At 36.8% G+C, this 14,997-nt stretch overlaps 1 protein-coding gene across 1 annotated transcript in view; it reads right to left on the bottom strand.

Moving 5' to 3' along the window:
* cdh6 (cadherin 6) overlaps positions 1 to 14,086 on the bottom strand; it is a 31,897-nt gene extending 17,811 nt beyond the window's left edge. Inside the window, exons 1-2 of the mRNA XM_067453683.1 lie at positions 13,956 to 14,086; positions 700 to 1,036 (exon numbers count right to left, since the gene is read on the bottom strand). Of these exons, the coding sequence (XP_067309784.1) occupies positions 700 to 912 (213 nt within the window). The 5' untranslated portion in view covers positions 913 to 1,036; positions 13,956 to 14,086. The remainder of the gene's footprint in view (positions 1 to 699; positions 1,037 to 13,955) is intronic.
* Positions 14,087 to 14,997: the final 911 nt, after the last annotated feature.

The following is a 14,997-nucleotide window of genomic DNA, read 5'->3' as shown; positions in this document are numbered from 1 at the left end:
CAATCCTGTGTCTTGTCTCGTCACACCTCTACATACATACAAATGATTTTCGCTTTAAAAAATGTATTTTTCTATTTATTTAGAAAAAGTAGTACAGAGCTTTAATATGGGTTATTTATCAGTTTTCAGTCATAAAATAAAACTGTGATCCAAACACGATGCTGATTTTTAACACTAGTGTGATATTTAATATAAATTTAAACACTGCCTCACTAATATGATGTGTCTTGAGCCACCATATTCTGTTTGCAATTCAATTATTTTCAAAGGAACTTTTTAATGGATTAACAGGCTGAACTAAGTTTAGCAGGCTAAAAGTCCTGTAGTGTATCGCCTACCACCTGAGCTGAGCTGAGGGCCACAGTTTGAGATCTTCTGCTATAAGCAACAGTAGCAAGCTGTTATTTATTTGAATCTTTGATCCTATACAGCTCTGAGCTTCAGATGAAGTGTGAGGTACCAGGGAGGTCAGATTTCACCCAGCTCCTTATCTCAAATCCAGCAGGCTCTATGCTGGAGATCCCTACATCCCTACAATAGCCACAGTTTGTATCATGCTCTGCTTATTAACATCAGAAGACAGAATTACTGTAGAAGGAGTGATGAAACCGAATGTGTCTCTGCAATCGACTCCATCGACAATACCCCAGCATTGCTCAGACCACCTTTATTCCCTGATATAGAAGCATCATCTCGTACCTTGCCAATATATTGGTGTTCCGTTCCTGTGTATTCCTCTTGCAGAAAAAACTGCTTCCACATCCATCCTCTCTTTGAACGTCTGAGCAAGTCTTTGTCTCGCCGTCCTTCAATTTCTTTGGTTTTCCTTCGAACCGACCCTCTTGAAAGGGCAACTGCATTCACAGTTTGGTGTGCACATGCCCACAGAAGAAGTACAATCCAAGTCCTCATCTTTTCCGCTCTTAGGGTGTCTTACAGGGGGATAATGATCCTATCTGCCAAAGTTACAGAGCTCTGCAGTGCAGGCGGCAGCCACCCTCATAGTCCTTCCTGCTGCCAGCGAGCCACACAGTACCTGTAATAAGAGAGAGAAAGAAATTGAAAAACAATCAGTTATTGGGCAAAGTCTCAGAGTGCTATCCTAGGGCTGCTGGGAATGCTTCCCATCCTAATTAAAGGCAACTTCAGCTCCTGTATCATACGACAGCCATCCCCTTATTAAAGATGTCTTTGAAACATTCTCCATAAGATACCAATTGCACTGAAAGTTTTGTGGCCGAGGCTCTGATATCTATATAATTGGTGTCCCACATTCATGAAGTATAAAACCAGAGGCCATTCAAAGTGCTAAAGCCATCATGATAAAAGGCAGAAAGGCTTTTTTCCCCACACCTAGCCATTAACCTCCAACTCTTAAAATACTGCAAAGCAGGCCAATGGGCAAGCGCTCACAAATCTGTAATCAATGAATCAATACGCATGCTCTCTAAATGCCCCGAATTAAAGATCTAAACACTCACAGCGCCATTGAATCTTCACCAAAAAAAAATATTGCAACAACCAACGTGTGTTGGGTTTTATCAGCATGCATGCATGGTCACAATAGCCTGCTGGCTCTGAACTGACCTGCTGGAATGACAGTCTGAGAGACAAAAGCTTCCTGCCACCACATAATAATCAGCAATCAGCACGTTTCCTGTTTCCACATCAATCTGTGGCTTTGTCTGCGCCTGAACGCCTGCCCTCGCTCCCTCTCGCACTTTATCAAGCAGATTGCAAATGTGATTGCGCAAAGTGGTGAAGGGGAGACGTGGGCCTCTCAATGAATCGCATTTAAGTACCTCTGGTTTTTTGATTTACAATATTGCTTGCGACATTGGCGCACCTCTCTCCATCAGTGTAAAAATGCATCAGGTCAACATCACCCTTCATCCGGGAAGAGCGGCGGTTGAGGGCCAGCGATTCAGATGGAAATGCACAATTGCGATGCCGAATTGACTTTCGTAGTTCCGTGCATGACTTAAATGGTGCGGCTATTCCCCTAATAGCGCTTTCCATTAGCTCCGTTATGTTCTGCTTTATGAATTGGCCTAATTGAATTAGGTAACAATAGATAGCACAGGATATTGATTTACTGTCAAAGTCAATGAGCTAGAAATAATCATAAGGGCTCCACGTATGTATAAACATAGGTGTGTGTGCGTGTATGATACTATGTGTGCATTTCAAAACAAACAGGGAAGCAAAATGGTAGACGTGGGCCCTGTTATGTCCAACAATTGTAGTTTATGGATGCTGCTCTTTAATGAATTTCAGCCACCCAAAACTCCTGGGCAAAGAGAGCGGGCTCCTGGAGCACATTAGTCAAACTCAGGCAGCCATTTTGCTCAGCTCTGTGACCTGGCAAATCCCTTGACACAGTCCTGCCGGGGGAACTCAGCTGGATCTAAAGCGGTTTTGTTACATGGTGTGTCAGAGTGAACAGACACAGTTTCCAGCACAAAATGTCTGCTCGTTCATTTACAAGTCCATCCTGCTGGGAGGGAGATGGATAGTGAAGGATGAAAATTCCCCTGCTGTCTTTAAATATAAGCACAAACCTAAGACAACACAATGGGACACTATGGTTTCACATAATGGTTCACATAGCACTTCATTTTACAGGCTCACCGTTGTGTCATTTGATACATGCTGATCCACAACACTATAAACTCTTTATATCAATCTCTTTATATCAGACTAATGTGAAAGTCATGTTTTAGTACCTAAAAGAATAATACACACAAAAATGAAAAATTCAGTCATCAGTTTCAGTCATTCGGCATTTACAGTATGTACCCAAACCCAAAAAAAGACAAAAACAACATAACCATCTTATTACTGAGGAAACTTAAAATTTAATAAAATATTTTTTTCTAACTTTAACCTAACTAATATATATATATAAAAAATATTGTAAATAATACTTAGTTTTCATGTTTGTTGCATGTGCTTAAACCTGCCATCGCCATAATGTAAATGTATTAGTAGAGGGTGATAGTACGCATGCATATTTACCTCAACCTGTATGACTTTAAAAAGCAAAAGATATTTAAAAATATCAATTTATTTAAATGTATTAATTTAAATATAGAACTTTGCATAATTTGTTTGCACTGGAGCGACTTTTAATTTCCAGCATGCTCTGCATGGCATAGCATGGTGAGAGTAAATGTTAAAATTAAGACCTATTTTGAGTTATATAAATACTTAAAAAGCTCATATTAATGCATTATTCTGAATTACCATATTCTACATCCCTTAATTCCACCCAATCCCTAATCTTAACAAGTACTTTAGCTATTAATAAACAGAAATTAGTTTATCGACGAGTTTATCGAGTAAAAAGTCATGGTAAGTTGTTAGTTAATTATGAGAATTGGGCTCTAAACTATAAAGCGGAGCTAAAATTATAATAGAAACAGCATTTTGGCAACCTTTACAATTAACTTAAATTTGCAGCGTGTGATTTTGGTGTCACTACACTGTAAATCAATTTTTCAGTTGGCCAAAATGAATGTCTGTGAATTAAATTGCACCAATTCACAGAAATTCAATTTGGCCAACTTTGATGTGATCAGTGTTTATTTGGAGACATTTTTTCCCTCTCACTCAATTTTTTTTTTTGTTTACAGTATAGCATCACTAAATCAAACTGCAAAAAATAATAATGTTTCCAAACATTCCAACCCCCCTGCCCCCAAAATCACGTTATTGGTTGAGCCAATGTTGCTCTGTCAAACCGGTGTGAAAGCCCAAACAACCAGATGCTACCAGTTCAACTTGACACTTTTGTGAGAAATCAGCCCACATGACTCTGTTACACTAGCATGTTTACATTTTTCATGTTTCAATTAATGCAACGATAAAGTAATTAACTCTCCGGGTGCCTGCCATAAACTGCGCCACAGTTGTCTGCTATCCAAAACACAGACAAAACAAATTAACCTCAATGGCACCTCACTCGCGTCTGCCTGAACGTTATCTGCTGTTATTTTCAGATCAGGCAATTTACCATGCAGTCTGACCTTGAGACATCAGATGTCCTATTTTTTTATTTATTTTTTGGTTTTGTTTTTATTTTTCTTTCAAAGGCACAGTACCCTCAGAGGCCCTTCGGGAACACAAGCGAGGTGGGGGCTGACAGGTGAGGGAGGAAGAGGAAGACCGGCGACACCTGTGGAGGACGCGGGGAGTCAGTCAGGCGGCAGGAAGTGCCAGAGTGAAAGAGAGAGAGGCGGGGGCCCCAAGTGCGGCCCTCGCTGAAAGCTCTGCCACACTGCAGACAGCCACAGCAGCCCTGATAAGTCCCACAGGGGCAATTAGGAGTGAGAGAAGGAGAATGTCAGCCACGGGCAGCGAGAAGGGAGGCGACAGGTAACAAGTCTTGCTGCAGGAACACAGACCAGCAGAGCAGAGAGAAACAGAGCTAGCTAATGCCACATACTGTCTCCGGGCTCTCTATTAAAATGAATAAGGCACCGGACCACCAGCCATTAACTAGAAAGGCTAGACGCCACATCTTTTTAAATAGGTCATTCTTGTTTGCATAGCCATGGTACATGATATAGCGTCTTATGATAGCGATAGCATAAATGTTTGATTTCTCTGAGCTGTGTGAATCTGTTATTTTAGTTTATTTATATATTTATTTATTTTTTGCCTCTGCTAAGAAATTCTCATGTAGCTTCTGGCTACATCACATCTTACTGAAAACACCAAGAGAAAACTCTCCAGCTAGTACTCATCTTGCTCAAACAAATGGTAGGAGACATGTGCCATGTTTGATTGCGGTTCTCTTCCTACTACCGAGCAACAGTGCATGAGAGGCAAAGTCGAGATCAGGTGAACACAAATTCAGTCAGGGTGGCACACTTAAACAGATTCGAGCTCCTCTTCGGTCCGTTCGCTGCACTTGCTTGCCGAGCAGCGTATCCGTGTCATTCCCCAGGGCATAGCGGGTAATCAATATATATTGATTTGTCTGTTTGGGGGGAAAAGGGCTGTCTAGACAGCTGGGTTTTCGAATGCTAAGGTATCACTTATCCTGCAACACTCTAGCTCAGCTGTAAGCGATGATTGATTTATTCATTTTAGACATACGTTTTTTCCCATATCTGGCCTACCCTACATTTGCCAAGGCTATTTATACACATCACTTGAGGTTCAAATGCAATAACAAGTTCACCTGATGGCAAAATGGCTAAGATGTGAAAAAAAATCAGTGATAGTAAGCAGGTAAATACTGTGTGGCATTTAGCTATAACAACCATTATTATTTGCAGCTGCACGAGACAACCAAAAAGGACTGGAGTATCATATAACAGCACACAATCGATTGATGTCCTGTTTTTTTTTTACTTTTATGATCAATACTGATGGATTATTTTAAATGTTAAGAATTAAGTATCCGATGACTGTTATTCCAAACTGTATTTTTAATATTGTATTTCTGCCATTGGATGCAAATGAACTAAAACTACAACATGCCATATATTTTTATTATAAAATATAATTTATATTTTTGCTGTTCATTATAACAATAATATTAAATAATGTTTTTTATTTGCAATAAGACTATTGTTATAATAAAAATATAATGTATATAATTTAGCTAACAACTATTATTATATATATATATATATATATATATATATATATATATATATATATATATATATATATATATATATATATATATATATATATATATATATCACTGTTTTTATTTCCATTTTTATTTGCCATAATAATAAAATACAATGCACATCATTTAATTATAACAATAACAACAACAATACAAATAATATTAATAATTATTATTATCATAATGAAAAAATGAAAATGTCATGTTTGCTATACTACTACTTAATAATAATAATAATAATAATAATAATAATAATAATAATAATAATAATAATACACTGTAAAAAATTATATGTTCAATAAGTTATGACAACATATGTTTTTACATTGTTTTAACTCATCAAAATAAGTTAAGCAATATAAAACTTGTTTTTATTAGTTATACAAGATGTAACTCAATTTTTAAAGTCAGTTTAACATAATTTAAGTTGAAATAACTTAAACATCCAAGTCGATTGTACTGCAAAAGTTCAAAGTTTGCCTTTTTTTTACAGTGTAATAATAATTATTATTATTATTACTAGTGATGAATGAATGAATGAATGAATGAATGAATGAATGAATGAATGAATGAATTCATTCATTCATTCATTCATTCATTCATTCATTCATTCATTCATTCATTCATTCATATTTTTTTTAAGTGTCATGGCATGAAGCCCAGCCCACGTGGGCTTATATGACACCATCCCATCATTAGGAAAGATGAGATGTCCATCAAAAAAATTGTATTATATACATACATACAATAAGCCACAACATCCTGACATAATCATCTCATCTCAGGGTACAAAGTCTTTTGTCTTAATGTCCATGCCTTCTCAACAAAGGTTGCCATACAAACACATTCATTTTAAAATAACCAAAACAATTTCTCCTTCAGGCAGCCAAAACAGATCCAGGTTTAGCCGTAGTAGCAGTATTAGTCATTCAAACAATACATGAAATTACATTACCTATTGTTGGGTGCTATTCTTTAGGGACTTGCCAAACCGACCAAATGTTAAAGAACTCTCTAACCGATTAAGTTCCAAATGAAAAGTATGATTATTGTTCAAAAAAACGATTATCTCTAGTCTGCGGAAACATAAAGGAGTCACTTGATATAACAGTACATTGTAACATACTCCCGGCATGTGACTAGATTGCTGGAAGTGCTTAACCGACAGGGCCACCACGCCATAGGCTTAATCCTCAAGTCTCGACCCTACAAGACACAAGCGTCCCCCGACCCTCCACCATAATCTCCCAGGAAACATGTGCGCCTTAATCTGAACAGTAGGAGATAATGGATTCAAATGTTGGAGGTCTTTTTTTGCTCAATGGGATGGCCATGTGCACACCAACACAATTAGTGTCAGGGAGCGCTGCCCGTACCAGATGGGTCCTCTTAATTACGTAACGAGAGAGGCCATAATGTGATCTGGAAGCAATGTTGTGCCACTGACTTAGAATCTGTTTTTCCTGGTCGGCCGTAAAGACGGTGAAAGCGTGTGTTTTTGCCGCACAAATTGCCTGGAGCAGACCCTTCTGTGTGGTGAATTAAAGCAATTTAGCCAAACCTGCTAAAATCAAAAGTGCCTCAAATCCCCATTTAGCCGCATACCATTCATTTGCTCACGAGAGCGTCGCGTGATAGACTGCAGCCCGTCCTTCCTTTGTCAATTCGCACGGACTGTTCAAATAGATAGCACAAAACACCTGTTAACCTTTGTGTCAGTGTGGCCCTGGCGTTTACAGTGGAGCTGGAAAGGTTCCACTGTAATCCCATAACAGCATTGTTGGGTGTTTGTTTAGGGTTCCCCTCTCGAGGCAGAGGAGAAGCCGTGGGAACAGCAGTTTTAGGGCCTGTGTAAAGAGCTCCGCGGGAGCCTACGAGACAGCAGCCTCCCTTCAGCATTGTGATTCAGCCCTGGAATGCGGCTCCCATTGCAATGCAAATGTCTCCGCGTCTGGATGTTTTGTGCGTGCACGGCGTTTACATGCATGCTTGTTTACTTGTCACTTCCAAGACTGACAAATACGCAAATCACAAACACACTGCTAATGGAGTTTGCAGAGGCTGTCAAAGTCAAACAGACTCTTTCCCGTATCATAGTTGATATTTATTGTGTGTTCTACCCTGAAGGCCCTTTTACAACTTGACAATGCCATTAACTCATCCTCAGACTCAAAGCATCTTGTAAGTGTGGCACCTTTACCTTGGTAAACACAAGAGACTTGTGTTCCAGACAGAGTGCGACGTGGCTGTTTAACCCCCAGACTACATTTCAATTTATGGCTGCGATTTACATGAAGGTATCTAAACGGAACCGTTCCTGACAGGTCGTAATTCATTGTGTTATTTTATGCCTCTAACCATTGCTTTGAGGAAGAAGTCCTAAAGACAGGATTTTTACAATCAAGGTAACAATGCTTCCATTTCAAAAGGTCACGCAAAGTCATCTTGATTGCAATCACAACATACATTGACATTTGATTCTGCATCTTTGTTGATATAGTTCAGGCCCCACATGACAAGGAAAGAAAAAAATATATATATATCAAGAGAAATGATCAATAATGACATTTATTGACATTAACAAGCGCAGCAATACAATTGAAAATCCTAATGCTCTGTGACCACAATAAATAAATCCAGTGAGTGGCAACTGGAAAATGATTCACATTAAAAGCCACCGTATATGCCGAAGGCAAGCAGAGAGCAAAGGGTAAAGGCTGTTGATTAAACTGACTTTTCTTTTTTGCTTTCTTTTTTTGGACCAAGCTATGAAACGGTGGAAAAGCGGAACTCTGACAGCCCTGGATTTGTCAATATACGATAAGATTTTTATGCTATGGTTGCTTAACAATAAATAGCTGATATTAAAATGCTACAATAGTTTCTCTAGATAAGTAAAAAGAACTAAATAAATAAATTAATAAAAAATAAAGTAAATTGTGAATACAAGTGAATAATATTGAATATATAATGAATATGAAAAATGTATATACATTGTGAGATTTGCATTCATCATTAACAGTAATTTTAAAGGTTAACTTTAAGTGTGTTAAATGTAACTGTAAGTTTAAAATTAAAAATGTAAATGTAAGGTAATCTAAATGAAAAAAATGTTAAGACATTAAAACGCACAATTAAATATCCAATATCAACCATTTAAAAAAAACTGATTAAAAAAAGCAGATTATTTTTTATGTTACGGACAATAAAAAAATAAATGTCTGATATTGAAATTCTACAATAGTTTGTCTGAATGAATATAAAATAAATAAATAAATAAATAAATAAATAAATAATAATAATAATAATAATAATAATAATAATAATAATAATAATAATAATGTATAAATTGTTATAAGTTAATTCATTAAAGGGATAGTTAACCCCCCCCCCCCCCCCCCCCCCCCAAAAAAAATCACTTACTCATCCTCATGATGTTCCAAACCTGTATGAATTTCTTTTTTCTGCTGAACACAAAATAAGTTATTTTGAAGAATGTTTGAAACCAAGCAGATAGAGCAACCATTCACTACCATAGTAGGGGAAAATACAAAAAATACTATGGTAGTAAATGGTTGCTTTACCTGCTTGGTTACAAACATTCTTCAAAATATCTCTATTATAATATAATAATATTCTTGCAGGTTTGAAACAACATGAGGGTGAGTAAATGGTGAGAGAATGTTCATTTTTGGGTGAACTGTCCCTTTAAAATTGTGTATTACAATGATTATGAAAAATGGGCATACAATACATTTACAGATTTGTTAAAGATTAACAAAAGATGCACAATTAAATATCCAATCTAATGTTAACAATACATTTAACAATTACTGATATGCTCATATTTAAAAAATAAATAAAATAAATAACCAGATTTTTATTTTTTTGTATAGCATACCTACTTAAAAAAAAAAAAAAAACACTTTTCTTCTTTCCATAACATACTGTACCTTATTTGCCAATAAGCCATATAGTAATCTATATGTGGATTGCATTTCTTGCACTTTGCTCTAGGGGCTTGTGCCCTTTCTGTAACCACATTCTGACTGTGTCGTCTTCCAGGTAATAACTATTTGCTTTTGGGCCATGCTGCTTGTATGACAGTTTGTTTTTCCAAGGGTAAATATATCAGTATCGCAGTTTCAGTGCGAGATGTCACCGGCAGAAAATATCCAGGCTAGATTGTCTGACCAATCTAGGTTTGAGACAACTGTGATTCCTCAACAGAATGGACATTTTCGGTGCTGGTGTAATTCATATCGCACACGTCCAGGGCAGGTTTGAAAATTGGAGAGCTGTAATACATTCGGCCTCATTTTGGACTGACTCGCACGTAATAAGAGAAAGCAATCAATTGAAAGAACCATGACAACTGAGAGGAACATTAATGACATTAGGCCTATTATTGTGCCTGAAAGTGGACTACATGATTGGATGCTGCCTGCGCAGATAGCCAATTTTTGACAACTCAGCTCTGGTGAGTAATTAGGTGCCGCCACAAATTGTGGACACAGTTTCAACTTCCAAAGGGAGGATGCTTCTCAGTTATGCAAATCTAGACTGTATTAGAAGAGGCTATGCCGAAGGAGATACATCGCTGCAGAGTTCAGTGGGCTGTATTTCAAACACCAGCCACCAGATGATTAGCCACATGCAAATTTCCAAGCACATGGGACATGTTCCCTCCTAGTGTAACATGGTGGACATCTGGAGACAGTTAGAGATGCCTTGTATGTGACTATAAAAAATTGATGTATCGAACTCATGTTTCTCTGCGAACATGGGTGGAGAACTCTGCCTCGACATGTACCAGCCAGGGCAGATCACATCAGCAGAGTCACTGGGAACATGAATCAAAAGTCAAAATGAGGATTTCAAAAAAAGGATTTTAAAGGATGACCAGAAACACATTTGAGCTGCCTTTCTGTACTAATAATAATGCTTCATCAAAGCTTTCATCTTAACGTCACTGACTGAAGGATCCCTAGGCACCGGAAACACTAAATTCAAAAAGTGCCCTACCCTTCTAAATGAACCATACACACTCTCACAAATGTACCTAATTCACTAGGGTCACTGTGATTATGACGGGGAGAGAGTCAGAGGTCAAATTCAGAGCAGTCATGAGCTGACTGAATAAATCATCTTCCCATGGCAGGACTGCCAGCATGGTGTCTCAGCATTCTTATTTCACACTGCACTCGGCACAAAGAAAGCCAGCGATCCTTATTTATTCTAAAGCACCAGCCTGAATGGCAGAAATATTCATTGTGCATATCGAATTCCGTTTCAAGTTTGTTTTTCATCATCAATGCTATTTTCCCCCACCAAATTCCCTCCAACTCGCACTCTCTGTGATCTGCCCTGCCATCTTACACGCTGACTGATGTGTGGAGTATCTATGGAGGATGTCCAGAGCTTTCATATACCAAGGCTATTTCCTATAGGGACATGTGGATGAAAGACAATAAAACACCCTGCTGGAAGAAGTAAACTTATTATCATAGACAGAAATGGAGATTGGAGAACATATTTTCCTTTGTGAGCCCATTTAAAGATTCACTTGGGACACCGTTTCATTCGTCCACCCTCCCATCCGTACGAATTAGCAAACAACAAACAAGCAAGGAAACTGAAAACAGATAGCGGACGATGAATTGGTAAAGAAAATCAATCGCCTCGTATTGGACTAAAGCAAGTGTAGATAAACACTGTTCTATTGATTTTGGAAGTGTTCTACACATCAGAACAGCAAATTACCCATACCTGGGAAAAACAGGTTTAAACTCAAGTCATGCTTTTCTTGACTATCTATAGTTTTTTTTTTTTTTTTTTTTTTGGCAGTTCAATTGTCTGAAAGTACTTAATTTTGGCCATATTTATGTGGTGTTCCATTATTGAGGTAAAAGCATGATGGAGGTTCATAAATCACTCTTGGGTGAAATTAATCATGTTCAAGTGCTAATCAATGTTATCCTGCTTCATCTCCTGCTAGCAAACACTGCTTTTACTGTGCCATTGTCGTGTCAGGTGACAGATAGCTCTGATCTAATTATCATACAGAGCCTACTGAAACATTTGCATACAAGCTTCCTCCCAATCTGAGAACTCAAAACTCTCAGACTATTAAGACTGTCAAAGTGAAACTTTTGATCAAAAAAGAAATTCTATTGTTTGTTAGAACATCATATTTTAAAACCTGTTTGTTTGAATGTGACATGACAACTATGAAAATTGCCATTAAAATGATTACATTGTTTTGTTTTTTTAAATAATTAAATACACAACTTCTCAGACAGTCTCTCAGATTGAATTAAAATGGCCCTGATAAAAACAAACCACTAATATGCACTTTATTCTCCAACCAACCAATTGTAATGTGGCTTGTGGTCAAATAATTCCAGCAAGTCAAAGGTCACATGGCCTTATTATCTATATCTATGTACAATTTGGCAATCTATATCTGATTCCAAACAGCATTGTAAGCATTTTCTGACATATTTCTCAATATAAAAACATTCAAATGATATGTTTGTATTTTAAAATGCTGTTGTATGTTGTAGGCCCCATACACTGCTTTCCGTTATCTCTTAAAAGACCCATAAAAAGGAGAACGGAACTGAAACTTGCTTATGCTATTAACTAACATCAACATGAATAAACCCTTTAACCAGTTTTAACCTCATTATTTCTCAAAAAATGATCTTAAAAATAGAATGATCAAATATGTGGCTTAAATCCAACCAAAGTAGGAGTAGAACACCTTAGCAACCATATCTACTGAAGACCAAAGTTGTTCAACAAGTATTTGCCTGACTAAGATTACATTGTGTAAAATCCAGCAATTTAATGGATTAAAAACTGCATTGCCGCAAAGACTGGAAAGTACAAATATTTTATATATATATTTCAACAATTTTAGAAACGTTTGCAACAACTGTGGTTCTTCCTCAGAATCAAATCTGAGAAGTTCTGGAATTTATGAATATTTTACATAATATAGAACAACTTTAATTAATCCAGCCAGAAATCTACACAGGTGCCCGACATAAAAGGCCTCAAACAGCACTGCAGTCTGAACATGTTCCCACACCTTTTGATCATTGAATTTCCATGACTACTCCATTAATTTTCCAGTCATCCATGATTACTGGACAAGGAATCCATTTTTATTCAGATAAATCCAGATAAAAAAAAAATGATATCTAATAAAATCATTATATGTTTATTATATATGTTTATGTTTTATTTTATTTATATATATATATATATATATATATATATATATATATATATATATATATATATATATATATATATATATATATATATATATATGATAAAATTATTATAATAGATACTATAATAGATATTATAATAGACACAGAGAGACAGTTATGTAACAGTTCTGATAAATATATATATATATATATATATATATATATATATATATATATATATATATATATATATATATATATATATATATATATATATAGACATTGCACATACTTTTGCACATAAAAACAATTCGCCTATTGTTTGCTGTTGTCACCTCTGAAATAAAGGCCTTGAAGTGAAAATAACTAAGGACATTACTTCCTGCCACTCCACACAAGAGATGGACAGCCAATAAGTTACACTGTGCAATATCTCAACCCACTAAAAGTGAAAAATTAAGTTTAATAACTAAATTGTAAGCAAAACCATCACATCACAACATATGTACCTTTCACCACTTTGAATTCAATCAGGAAAAAAAAGCTAAAACCATAAAAACAATGAAAAAGTTATAATTTTGACAAGTTTGACAAATAAACGAATGGCAACATTTTTACAGTAGCCTAGGTTGTAGCTACAGTAGCCCGAACTTTCCTCAAGAAATCCAATTAACATTCTGCATTAGAATATTAAGTTAAGCATAAAAAAATACAAATAAAACAGGAGTAAACAACATTATCGTGTGCAATATAGGCCTATTATAACGAGGCGTATAAAACTCACGCGCTCTGAAAAACAGGAAACTGACAAAATAATTTATAAAAATGAAACACGTAGAATCCGGTGCAAATGTTTTCTACGATATATAACACTTATATGAAGCGTAATAATTTGCAACAAATAAAACAAAAAAAAAGTATCCCGGTCAAATTTGACAGCCATCATCCACGCGCATCCGCGAAAGTCAGTCTACGACACAAGCAAAGGTCTAACTGCTAGGGTCAAACAGCAAGTGTTTATTCAATGCAGAGCCGTTAAATTAAACGTAAAAATAAGATAAGTGCAGTTAATTTCCTCCGCTCACCTCAGTGCTGAGAAGTCGAGAGTAGTCCTGGATTTGATGTGTATCCTCTGAGCGCTGTGAAGACACTACTGTGTGGACTCAGGGCTCGCTGTGTCTCTCTCTCCCCTCCCCTGTGCGGAGCATCACCGCTCTCTCTCTCTCTCTCTCTCTCTCTCTCTCTCTCTCTCTCTCTCTCTCTCTCTCTGAAATCTCGTGCGATCTAAGCGACAGAGCCGCTGATTGGCTGTCACTCTTGCGCGATGACTGAGGGGGATCATGCACATTAAGGGATGCAAAACTAGTTTGAAAATTAAGCCTGCGTTATTTGATATCGTCGCGTCTGTTCGGAGATTTGGGTCACTACTATTAACTCTACTTTTATTCCGTTTATCATGAATCTATTTTTGGCCGTAGAGGAAAAAGGCAAAATCTGTCATTTACTCACCCATATTCATGTTATTATAAACCTGTATGCCTTTTTCCCGAGGAGCTCAAAAAGAGATTTTAGGCAGAATATTACGGACTGACAGCCTTAGTCATAATTCACTTTCATCTTTTTTTCTATAGGCTACAATGAAAGTGAATAGTGACTGAGGCTGTCATTCTTACATCTCCTTTTGTGTTCCACTGAACAAAGACAGTATGTGGTTGGAACAACATGAGGGTGAATACAGGACAAGATTTATTTTTTGAGCAAACTATCCCTTAAGAAATCTTCTGAAGTTTACACCTGCTATTTATGTGAGAAGGAGGACCTGTTTTAGTTATTTTTTAAGGGTAGTCTCTCTCTCTCTCTCTCTCTCTCTCTCTCTCTCTCTCTCTCTCTCTCTCTCTCTCTCTCTCTCTCTCTCTCTCTCTCTCTCTCTCTCTCTCTCTCTCCCCCCCCCATTTTAATCAAAGTTAAAATCAATATTTTAACTGTTATGGTATGTTGTTGGCCTTCTTGCATTTAACAGAGCTCTAAATAAAAGTTTGTGGATCTCTACTGAATATGAAATTATGTAGTCCAAGGGGGACACTTAGAGCTTGAGCCCTCTACAGACAGCAAGCCGAAATCAGATTA

This window comes from Pseudorasbora parva, chromosome 9 (genome assembly GCF_024679245.1).
Source record: "Pseudorasbora parva isolate DD20220531a chromosome 9, ASM2467924v1, whole genome shotgun sequence".
In the NCBI taxonomy this organism is placed as follows: domain Eukaryota; kingdom Metazoa; phylum Chordata; class Actinopteri; order Cypriniformes; family Gobionidae; genus Pseudorasbora; species Pseudorasbora parva.
This window is presented reverse-complemented; position numbering and strand designations above follow the sequence as displayed.